The 12,489-nt window shown below is 47.2% G+C and overlaps 1 protein-coding gene across 1 annotated transcript in view; it reads right to left on the bottom strand.

Moving 5' to 3' along the window:
• The window catches only part of LOC119379462 (poly(U)-binding-splicing factor half pint), a gene marked incomplete in the record, with an annotated part of 282,418 nt that overhangs the window by 222,166 nt on the left and 47,763 nt on the right, over nt 1–12,489 (bottom strand). The window contains 1 exon segment of the mRNA XM_037648765.2: nt 4,787–4,833. Within this exon segment, the coding sequence (XP_037504693.1) occupies nt 4,787–4,833 (47 nt within the window).

Raw genomic sequence — 12,489 nt, 5'->3', positions numbered from 1 at the left:
ATGCCCTTGGCTCGCGAGTGCGATCTCTTCTACGCCCAATTTCAGTGTTGTCTAGGGCAAGCTTCTCGCGACGGCATGCCAAGTTGCAACGCGCACGCTAGGCCTAACAAGCGCTAGCTGCCATGTCGGCGGCCGCGGACTACAGAAGTTGCGGTTTGGTGCCGAGTCAATGAAACATTTTGCAGTTGTTGCATTTAGAAGGGGTGACTTACATCTTTAACGAAAACGCGTGCATGCGTGCGAAACACTCGAGTGGTGGTTTGTGGTCGCCACCGTTTTCCACATCGCGCACGCGCAGTGTGTCACCACTGCGACTTCCCGTGACGGCGCATTTTTTCCGCGTTAATAATGTCGGCAATGCAGGTCTGCGGAGGCTAACCATGCAACATTTTAAAATGTAAGCAGATGCAAACTTACGTCCCAGTCGCACGCCTCGATAGTCGGAATCGCGCGCCTGCCTGTTGGTCATGTTTTGCACACGTGCAACCTTTCAAAAATGTTTTGGTTATAGTGCGGTACCGCTTATAGAGCAGATATTCGCGACTCCGGTGACTTACATTATAAGCGGTCTATGCTGTAGAGGGATTTCTGTCCATAAAAAAGTGTAATGTTCGGTAGCTATGCTGGCCGCCCACCTTGGAGCCCAACTTGGGAGTGTATTTCGAGCACTAGCCATACATAACTACTACAGTCGAACCCGTTTATAACAATCTCGAAAGTGTTACGAAAAATGGTCGTTATATCTGTAGTTCGTTGCAAATGGACTCACCCTCAAAAACCTGCGTTTGGCAACCAAGCCGCTCTTTTTTTTTTTCTGCGTATTTTTATTGAAAAGTGCAAACAACCCCTCCGGTGTCACGTTAAGCCTTTTCACGTTGTGAAGCGACGCCCACTGTGTGCACGAGTGAATTAAACCGCCTTTGCAGTGAACCGACATCATTTTACTGAACCACGGCACAGCCACGTGGAGCCGATCATCCCTGGCTAGTTGCGTGCAGCGTGTCGCCTACACGGCTCACGCCACCACTGCCGGGCCACTTGCTGTATTACGCGCATTTGTGCGCTCTTTGTGCCCGCTTCACTTACTGTGCCTGAGTGCGGCGAGCAGCCTGTTCGTTTAGCGTGGCGAAGACAAGCATTTTGCAAGTAACGCGCACTCTAGGTCTCTGCGATGCTCTGACGGTCCTGCACAGCGAGGCGCGGCGTGCTTGGGTTGTCGCCTAATAAAAAAAAATACACACACACACACACACACACGCGCACACACACACACACACACACACACACACACACACACACACACACACACACACACACAGAGCTAGTATACGCTCGCTGTAAGTGCATTGATGTTTCTCGGTGCCCGTGCTGCTCAACACCAGCGAGCTACTTTCGTTCTGACAAAGCAACGCGCACTTTATCTCACACGGCGCGGCGGCGGCGAAGTTGTGAACGGCAGCATCGCACTTGCACTGCTCGTACCACCGTCAATTTGAAGAGTTTACGCCACACGTGCAGCCGCGCACACAGCTGCAGATAGCTGTGATATAAGGTTGTCGGTGATAAGTCATAATGACATGTTCATCGCCGGCCGCCACATTGCCTTCGCTCTCTTCTGATGTTTATCCGTGAAGGCCTCGCCGCAATCGCGTGGAGGTCATAATCATTGATCGGCTGGTCTCTGCCGTTACTGGAAAGACGAAAGGCATTTTGCGGTAGATTGTGGCGCCGACGCAGTGAACTTTTATGCGCCGAAAAGTTATCGCGGTCATCGCTAATTGCATTTTATGACTTCTTGCGCTCCAAGGCATAGGTTCCTCGTAGGCGGTCGTAGCTGCAGAGAACAGCGCCAGAAAAGGCTGCTGTGCGAAAAGCTGACCGCAAGGTTTCACGCTGCCTCTTTCTTTCGTTTTTAATTCCTCACTGCCATTCTGCCACTGAAGAAACGCCTGGAAAGTGAGCGACCTCGCTCGCAGCATCTGAAATCAGCGTGCGGTGCTCGCCGATCTAGGATATTTGTCACGAGTAAACTGGAGCGCGAGCGCATGCCTCTCTTATGCTTTAGAAGACCTGCTTTAAGTTTTTTTTCGCTTCGTATGCGGCGTAATTCTACCGCGACCGTGTCTGAAGTGTTCGTTGTAAAAGTAGGCGGCTTTGGAATATGTTCGCTATATGTGGACGCAATTTCAATGGGTAGCATAGGAAAATTATAAGTGCACCGAAATATCGTCGTTGTAACCGATAGACCGTTATAACTGGGATCGTTATAAGTGGGTTTGACTGTATTGCTAGCATTCCGAGATTTCATTCCGCGATGTCCAGAAACAGAAGTGACAGACATTTTAGCAGCACAAGCGTTGTTATTACTGAGGATTGCTTCAATTACGTACCATGCGACACTTGAAAAGAGCTATCCGCAGAATTTCTGGAACAGACGACGTCTGCCAATAAATCGCCGCCACACTATCTCGTTACCGATTGGCCTAGACTTCATGAGCCTCTGCAGAGAGCGCGTTTTGCCGCCGAGCCGACTTGCACAACAGAAGCTCCATAGGCACCGCGCATGGCATCGCAGCTTACTCGGGACGCACGCACGAGCGATGTTTATTCAGTGGAATAATTCTTGGTCCGTGGTTGTGACTTGTGCAGCTTGATGTCAGGGCTGCCGATGTTTTGATGCGCCGGCGGTACGATTGCCAGTGATAGACGCCCCTCAACCCAAGCTTCTGGCACAGTTTGGCGCAATTTTCGTCAATATTATCAGGATGGTGTAGTAAATATAATTTGACGCACTTTGGCACAGTTGGCGGAGGAGTGGAATCACTGGGCATACGAGAAGGAACGTTGTACGCAGAAAAGCGTGAAGTATACTGCTGCTGTCACTAAGCTTTGCATGCATACAGCCTTCAGTAGCTGACTGTATATGGCATTTTATTTAGGGATGGGCGAATAGTGAACTTGAGGTTCGAAGAGAATCCGAAGCGAATAGTGATTTGGTCGAATAGTTCGAACAGTATTTACCGCATATTATTAAGAAAAATGAGCATTTTTGTCATGACCCTTGCACAATATATTTAAGGATTGGAACTAGCTATGAGTGAATGTCACTTTTTTTGGTTTGAAATAAAGTGGAAGCAGCCTTGAATAGTATAAGATTGGAATAGCAGTAGGGTTATAAGTGGTGCAATACAAATTAAAAATTACTATACTTAGCGCATATAAGTCCATATAACACGCTTTTAAACTTAAAAAAATATGTACATTTAACCTTGAAGTGTGGCTTCGCGGCGGTGCAGATTTCCCCTGGATGGGTTGTTTCACAGCACAGCAACAAGACGCTGCAGTGAAACCACCTTTACAGGGGGTTATGTGCGGTCAAATGTATACATAACATATTCGTTCATTTCGAATACTTCGAAATTTCGAATAATCTAAATTCGTATCGAAGCGAATTCAAATACTGTAATATTCATTCAAATATTCGAAACACCTAAATATTCACCCATCCTTAATTTTATTAATTGTAGAAAGGGACAGTACTATTGAGAAGATAGTCTTTACCTGTAATTTTTTTTAATTTAAAAACATGCTATCAGAGAAGTTACTGCAACTTCTTTTTTTTTTTTTCTGTGCGTCAAGTAGCCTAGCAGAAGGGAGCACCTGCTCCGATATATTTGGAGCTGCTAGTCCTTATGCCATTATTTTTTTTACTTGAAATGTGTTACCAAAGGATTTTCTGTGGTGTTCTATGCATGTATTTGTTCTAGGTTATCTGCATAGGAGGGAGCGACTTCATTTACAGCTATACTCACGGACAACTTTTCTTGGCAATGAAGGGAAGGCTACAGAGCCGAACTACGTGTGTACTACCACTGAAGAATATAGTCCCACAATTGCGTCCGTGTTTTCGGCATGAGAATTAAACAAAACAACATTGCTTTATTTTCTACAGGACGCTGTTTGGAAAGATGTGCAGCATGCACCAAGGAGATATTTATATTTGTTTTACTTTATGCAGTTTCATTTCGCATTTTTACGCGTGTGAAAACGTCGCACCTTTTACGTGCACCTCACAGTCAAAATGGCGTCTTCACCCTCTAGCTTTTTCGAAGACTTGCCGAAGGAGCTTGTGACGAATTTCATTAACAAATGGCAGTCTAAGCAGACGAAGCAAATGGTGTGCCATGTGATTATTAGAGCACGGCTGCTACAATGATCTAACGGCCGTCACAGGAGATCCGGAAGGTTCATGAACCGAAATTAAGTTCAAAACACACGCCGAGCCGGACTACTTCGCGGAGCAATACATGTGCAGTAGCTCCTCCCCCATAGCCTTTCCTTCATTGCCAAGAAAAGTTTTGCGTGAGTACAGTCTATATAAATAAAGTTTTTTTACTGGTTAAGATATGTTATCACAGGATTCTCTGTGATGCCTTTGTATGCTGTAACCTCAGAAATAAAGGTTTTTTTTGCATAGAACATCTTTTAAGCTGTTCAGTTTCGTTCTTCAGACAAACGACAACTATTTGGATGCACTTCTAAAGTATTCGACCCTGAGGACTATTCGCTTCGAATTTGCTTCAAACCAAAATAACACTATCCACAGAAACCTAGCAAACATTCTTTGAATTATTTTTTCTATATGCTCAGCCTAAGGAAACAATGATTGACATGACAATGTGAAATCCATCACCACTATTTTTTATGACTTCACCATGTGGAAAATTCTTAGCTGAACAAAATCTTGAACCACTATACAGCAAAGGTTGTGTTGCATAAAACTTACCGACACATGAGGACCAGCGCCTGATGTCGTTGTAGTGTCTTCTGTTGCTGCAATCAAAGAAACAGGATCAAAAAGTGTGACAGACTTTTTTGACAAGTGATTCCACAAATCTGCTACACCCCTTTTTTCACGATGCCATGTAATTACAGTAACTCCATTTAAAGTGGTAGTCCCGTCCTGTAATGGTACAATGTATTTGTAAAAGTCAGCCACTGACCTTCTCCCCTTTAATCCCTCTTATGCCATGAGAAATTCGGAAAAGTTACCAAAAGTGTGACAGACTTTTTTGACAAGTGATTCCACAAATCTGCTACACCCCTTTTTTCACGATGCCATGTAATTACAGTAACTCCATTTAAAGTGGTAGTCCCGTCCTGTAATGGTACAATGTATTTGTAAAAGTCAGCCACTGACCTTCTCCCAGTGATGCTACCGAGGACTTCTGATTTGGAGCAATTTTTGGAGCAGTAAAATTTCCGTTTTGGAGCACTTTGGAGCAGCAAAATTTTCATCTTGGAGCACTTTGGAGCAGATAATTTTGCATCTGGGAGCACTCTGGAGCAGCAAATTTTACATCCTGGAGTGCACTACAGAAGCATATTGCAATAACATTCAAGCACCGGAATATTACTATGGGGCTCTTATGAAGGCTAAAAATATTTCGATTCATTGCAAATCTCATGGAAAAAATCATCTCAGGAGAACTCCATACTTGAATCGCTAATGAAAAAATAAGGGCTCATGCAGTTGAGTGTTCTGAATTCACCTCTTCGGCAATTATTTTCGACGCTGGCAAACAAACAGAATACCAGATCAATAAAATTGCACTTTATGAAATAACACTCTAAATACATCTATGTGGTTATCAGCAGACATTGTAGACAAACGCCGTGATGTACAGCAGTGCCTCAATGCCAAAGAGCCACACTGTCCCTAATGCATTCCCCTAAGAAAACTCCAAGGCGAAAGCCAAATTCTTTTTCTTCTCGATCGACGGGTTGATCCTCCCCCTCCTTCTCTGCAAGCTATCTGCACCTCACCTGGTTTTGCGCTAGCTCCATGATCGGCGCACCGATTACGGAAGCAGTGCAAAGCGACGAAGTCGTGATGGCGTCATCACGTGACATCACGATATATGACGCCATGATGACGTCACAAGTTTTGACGATCTATGACGTGATGACGACGCCATCACATGATTATTTTTTGCATCAATCGATTGACGCCGCCGACGGTGAATTTTCGTGTTTGATAAAGCATCTGATGCTTTCGCATTAATATTGCGTATAGAACGTTAACAACCTGGCCTTACATACCAAACTGTCCTCCACCATGTCACCTCCTTGCCATGCGCGAAACAGCTTTGCTTATAATCCACTTCACAGAGTGAAATGGCTCCTCGACTTTTTCCGATGTTTATTGTGATAACAATTATATGGACGCTCTCCGCGGATTTTTGCCGTCGCCATTGCCGTAATTTTCTGTATAAAGACCAAATTAATAACATCACCACGCGCATTCTAGCGCTGGCGACGAACGCGGCTGAAGCGGAGATTAAGCTAGCCGGCCGCCTGTCTCCGTCGCACGGACAGCGCATGAGATAACATCTTCCCGCGTGCGGGCCTGCCATCGATTGCACATCAAACAGAGAGGAAACGCCCCGCCCGTCTTTCGTAAGGAGCATGAAAGGACGCCAGGGGAGCGGGGGGGGGGGGGGGGGGGGGAGGGTACCGCATCGTTCGAAGGGCGCAGTCGCTTGCGCACGCGCCATCTCGAGGCATCAGGATACGGCTCGTAAACTTGCTGTGCTCTCAACGCTTACTTCGTGTTTAGAGAACTCAGAGCAAGAAAACGCTTGGGTTCCTGGAGCGGCCATATTCCCTTAAACCAGTGTTTTGTTGAGTTACGCGAGATCGAATCCAAAAGAGTTAGCTGCTAGCCTTACTTCGTTTTAGTACAATTTGTTGGTATCGCATTCATTGCTTCGCCCTTAAGCGAAACAGTTTTTTTACCCGTCAGCTATTGACGCCCGAAAGCGAGGGGCGGACGTGTAACATGGGGTAGCCGCTTCACTGTGGGCCGTCAGCGACGGGCCCGCTGCTGACAGCTGCGTATTTGCGGCTGCTCCGACCAGGATATATGCTTTTATTAATGAGATGACATTTTTAAAAAGCAAGCAAAAAATTCGAATTGGAACCCTAGCACGTGAGCTCGAAAGGGCAGGGCCATTTAGGGGGTATTTACCGCAGAGTGATTAAACTCGGACGTGCTGGTATAAGCAATTACGAAAAAGCTCTTCCGAATGAAGATCCGTGGACAAAGTATATCTAAAGAAAAGTGTGAACGCGTTTCCACCGTTCGCGTGCTCTTCCATAAACGCGAAGCAAGGAAAATTCGATATTGTTCCATATATATACTGCTAGCGATCCCAGATTTCATTCCGCGATGTCCGGAAACAGAAGTGAGACATTTTAGCAGCACACATGTAGTAGTTATTACTGAACATTGCTTTCCTTACGTGCCGTGCGACGCTTGAAACGAGCTATCAGCAGCAGGGGCGTAGCCAAGGGGGGGGGGGGGGTTGGGGGGGTTCAAACTAGAGGTGTGCACGGGCTCCGGGTAGCCCGAAAGCCCGAGCCCGACCCGGCCCGCGGGCCGGGCTCGGGCGGGCCGACGTATTTTAACCTCGGGCCCGGGCCGGGCTCGGGCTACTTGGAGTTTTATCGGGCCGGGCTCGGGCCCGGAGCAAAGCCCGACTCAAGCCCGAAATATAGAGAATGAGCGGGAATTGTTTTCCAGCACGCATACAGCGCCTTTTCCGCGACCGACCTTTACCGCTTTTCCTTTCCATTCGCTACTTTAAACAAAAGGGGAGCAGGTAAAGCACTGCCTCTGTTGCACCCCGACAAACAGAGAAGTAACATCACCTGAGCTAGTGACGGCGCCACGCGACTGTTCGCGTTAGATTTAAGGCCAAATCCCATATGAGTGAAAATGCACGCGACAGCGACGAGCGACTGATCGCCTTCGTGCAAGCTGACGCTTGCATGGGCATACCCCATACACGTGACGGCTTTGGCGAGCGAACTCTATTGTTGCTCGCATGAGGCCGTCTACTTGTAATGCGTAATCTGTGTAATAGGAACTGTTCGTCGTGTGTCGTTTGATCATATTTGACATGCTCAATAAAATGTCAAATTACCGGAAAACGAGGTTTTGTTTTCGCAGCGAACCTTCAAAAAGCCGGGCCGGGCCGGGCCCGGGATTGTGTTTTCGTACGTCGGGCCGGGCCGGGCGGGCGCGCAGCCCCTTGCCGTCGGGCTCGGGCGGGCCTTCGACAAAGTCAGCGGGCCTGGGCCGGGCTCGGGCTCGGGCTGGGAAATACGGCCCGTGCACAGCTCTAGTTCAAACCCCCCCCCCCCCCGAAATTGTTCAGTTTTGCTTGCGTATATATACACGCACACATACAAACGCACGCACGAACATACATAAAGTATGGTTGAACCCCCCCCCCCCCCCCCGAAAAAAATTTCTGGCTACGCCCCTGATCAGCAGCGTTTCTAGAACAGACGACGTCCGCCGATGAATTGCCGTCGCACTTTCTCGCTACCGAGAGGCCTAGACGTCACGAACCTCTGCGGTGACCGCGTTTTGCTGTCGAGCCGACTTGCAGAACAGAAGCTGCGTCGGCACCGTGCATGGCATCGTGGCTTATTCGGGACGCACGCGCGAGCGCTATTTATTCAGCGGAATAATTCTTCGTCCATGGTTGTGACTTTGGCAACCCCAAGATCAAGCTGCACATGTTCTGACGCGCCGGCCGTGCGATTGCCGGTGATAGACGCCCCCAAACCCGAGACTTTGGCGCAGTTTGGCGCAATTTTCGTCGATATTATCAGGATGGCGCAGTAAATACAATTTGGCGCACTTTGGCGCAGTTGGCGCAAGAGTGGAATCACTGCCTTCTCCCCTTTAATCCCTCTTATGCCATGAGAAATTCGGAAAAGTTACCAAAATGGGCCGTTTTTTTTTGTTTTGTTTAAAGCAATCTGTTCAGCCATTTTTTAGAAGACACTGAGATCGGGCTAGTTGGTACTGATCCATATTTTCTATAAGCGCGAAGGACACGTAACACAAACGAAGCGCACAGGACAGCCATTTTTGTTTAAAAAACACATTAGAGTAAAATCCCGCTACAGCTGAAACTCATTTACCGAAGTGATGAACAAGCTCAAATAACTTTGTTGAATCGGGAAGTTCGTAAATCGAGAAAGGCATTTTTCGGTTCTTCAAAATCTAAAAGTTTAGCGCAGTGACACCCAAAAGCTCCCGCGCAGCATTGTACTTGCAGCTAACCCATGGCTGCGAGTGGGAAAAGCGGCCCTGACAGAGAGGTCTGGCCAATGCAGGCAAGGCTATGACAGGCGGCAGGTATGCAAAGATGGGGAGAACAAATGCGGTCACTGTACGAGCAAGAATGAGCACCATGAAATAACGACACCTGTGGGAGCACTGACACGGGCAATAAACCACCGCCGCCCTAATGCCATCGTCACGCAAGAGAGCTACCATCGAGCTTGTAGTTCTGTGCATGGTGTGCACCCTTGTCAAAACAAAAGGGTTGTGACTAGATATTTTAAGTAGAGCTGTGCGAATAGCAACATTTTGGGTGCAAAGCGAATTCCCACGTTAAAATTTGAGTGCCAATCAAATCGAATATTTTCCTAATATTTCTTGTATATTTTTCTAATGCTTTCAAGCAAAATTTCAGAAGAAAGTTGCAGAGCATCCCTAAGCATATTCTTATGAGATGGGAACATGAAAATGTTTCTTTTGCTAAGTTGGTTTTACAGAGGGGTGCTGTAAAGTGGTGTTCCTGAGTTGCATTATAAGGAATGACGAAACACGGACATGGGCGTATCTACTGGGGAGGCAAGGGGAGAGCCCCCCCCCCCCCCCCCACTTTCGATAGTGGTCACTCTCAGCTGCACGCTAACAGAGCAACAACTGAGGAGTTTTCCTTCAACACAGCAATCACGTAACTATATAATGAAATTTGTCCTACGCTTCTGCTGTGAAGATTGTCCTCCACGTCTCATGACCACACACTGTAGGCTCTCTGCGGTGCAAGCTGCTTGGGGGACACTTTCGCGCCTTGTGCCCCAACATTGCAGAGCAGGCTACTGCTGAGCAGGGGACCTATGACGTTCATGCTTTTATTCTGCTTTGTGTGGCCGGGAATTTAACTCATCGACGACGCAAATACAGGGGAAACCAGTAAACTTTTTATGGAGTGATCAAACCTCTTCCCATTTCAGGAAACTCGTTTTCTCTCAGGAAAAAGGAATAGCATTACTGCTGCTCTATGCCCAAGCCACTGTGAGTCGAGTGTGCAGAAGTGTCGAGAGTGTTTCATACCTTTTGAACGGCCATCCAGTCGAAGGCCATTCCAACGCCACATCTCAGTCGACTCGATGTCGAGTGGTCGCGCTGCTACACGGCAGTTCTGAACGGCCGGTGAGTGGTTCAGGCGTCTCTCGCAAAAACTGCGTGGCGCTGCGGATCTTTATTTTCGTATTCATGTCACCGAAAGCTAAATACAAATCCGCTTAGAATCACAATTATGCCTGTCGTTTTTGTTTAAACATTTTAATAAAGTGTTTATTTGTAGTTAGCAATACATATTCAATTTTTAAGTTGTTGAGCAGCGAAACTTTGGTGAGTGATACATGGCAAGACGGCACGATAAAGACAGGTACGTTGCTGATGTCGAGAGTATGTGCAGTTCGCACATTTCAAGTGGCAAATAATCCATAGCGCCCACATATACTGCTTTAAAGCAAACTGGTTAACGTTTTCTTTTGTAATCGTGAGTACGAGCACACTGTGAACGAGAGAGCACGTTCACGCTGTTTCCGCGTTCGCTGCTCAATGGCCATCGAAGTTTCAATGGAGTTGTGGAATGTTCCATTGACTCGATAGACTACTGACTCATGGCCTTTGAAACCGCCCGTGTGGCAGCTCGTGCTTGACCATTGAATCAATAGACTATCGGTTGGAAGACCTTCCAAACACCCGTGTGATACGGGTGTTAGTTTGGCTGAACTGGAAGCGATAAAAAAGATTTCAGCTTAAGTCTCCGATCAACCTGCTTAGCCTTGCTGAGCATATGGTAGCTTGCAGCCATCGCGGCGGCTTGAAACAAGGCGACGAATATGGCAGTGAACTCGAGCACATTGGGAAGCCCAGCTTTCGAGGTTGCCCACAACTTGGTTTACCGGATGAGGGAGATGGTCAAGGTCCACGCTTTTCCGGAATAAGGAGACTGAATTAAGAGCCGCACCACTTGGTCTTGATTAATATTGAATTGACTTTTGCAGCCCTAAACAAAACACGGACGGTAAATAAAGTGCATGCTAAGCGCCCCATTTCTCTCTCCTCCTCTTTTTCAACAAGGAGGAGTTCAAAGAGCTGTATACTTGTGCAAACAGCTCAACATACAGTAAAACCTCATTAATTCGAACTCGGATATTTCGAAATCCCGCTTAATTCGAAGGGTTTCTGCGGTCCTGTATTTTCCAATGTAAATCTGAGTGGATATTTTGAAGCGGCGGTCAGCGCCAGCCCGGTTAATTCGAAAACTTTGGGTGCCTTGTGCCAATTCCCGATCCCGATTTCGCCGCAACTCCGTGGAAGCGACGGCCATTAGGAGCCACAGGGCAATGCAGTGTAGCGATATTAATGTGTGACAGTTGAAGCAACCCAGCCTCGCTGGTGCTAGCGCAAAAAAAAGTAATAAAGAAAAAAAACGCGGTCTCGTGGTCAGCTACAACGTGCGCCTGCGGAAAATATGACGTGCTTCACTGCAACACAGCGGTGACACGCGGGCAGCATGTCGCATGCTTCTCACAACGTCAGCGCGTCATGATTTACCCATTTCTTTTTTGGAAAAGAAAAGATAATAAAGGACGACCTGACGGAATTCATAATGTATGCATACCTCCGACTGGCGGTTGCTCCGGCAATTTGCGCACTTGCAATGCTGGCGGAGTTCTTGCCTGTAACGCCTACTTCGAAAACTCAGTTCGAAAACTTCAATGATCATGTTTTCCAGCCAGAACAGATCGCGGATTCCGTCACACTGGCCATTATCATATTCTTTATTTTACCAGAAAGAATGGGCGAATGGTCGCATCATGACGCGCTGACGCTGCGAGGAGCAGGTGACATGCTGCCCGCGTGTCACCACTGTGCTGCAGTGAAGCACGCCGTTTTTTCCGCAGGCACGTATTTCAGCTGACCACGAGACTTTTTTTTTTCTTTCTTTTTTTTTCTTGCGCTGACAGCAGCGAGGCCCGCCGTTTTCGCGGGTTTGCGGCAAAAATGGGACCGGGTATTGCTGGAAAACCACCCTTGGAGCCGCAAACTAGAAGGCCAAACGACCACCTCTGATTATTTCAGTAATTCAAAGTTCCTTGCATCCCGCTTTTTGTATGTTTCGTTAATTCGAAAACCCGCTTAATTCGAAAGTTTTTCACAGTCCCAGTGACTTTGAATTAACGAGGTTTTACTGTAGTTTTACTACAGCTGAAAACATTTATCATATGCATATGAATCCATATCGCCAGCTGCTGTAAGTGCCCGTTCCCAATGCGATCGGCAGCTAGGCATCTTGAATTGCGTTCAGAAGGAGACACTGTCCG

The sequence above is a fragment of the Rhipicephalus sanguineus genome, chromosome 1, assembly GCF_013339695.2.
Source record: "Rhipicephalus sanguineus isolate Rsan-2018 chromosome 1, BIME_Rsan_1.4, whole genome shotgun sequence".
Taxonomy (NCBI): Eukaryota; Metazoa; Arthropoda; class Arachnida; order Ixodida; family Ixodidae; genus Rhipicephalus; species Rhipicephalus sanguineus.
The sequence above is the reverse complement of the archived record's forward strand: the minus strand, read 5'-3'. Positions and strand labels throughout refer to the sequence as shown.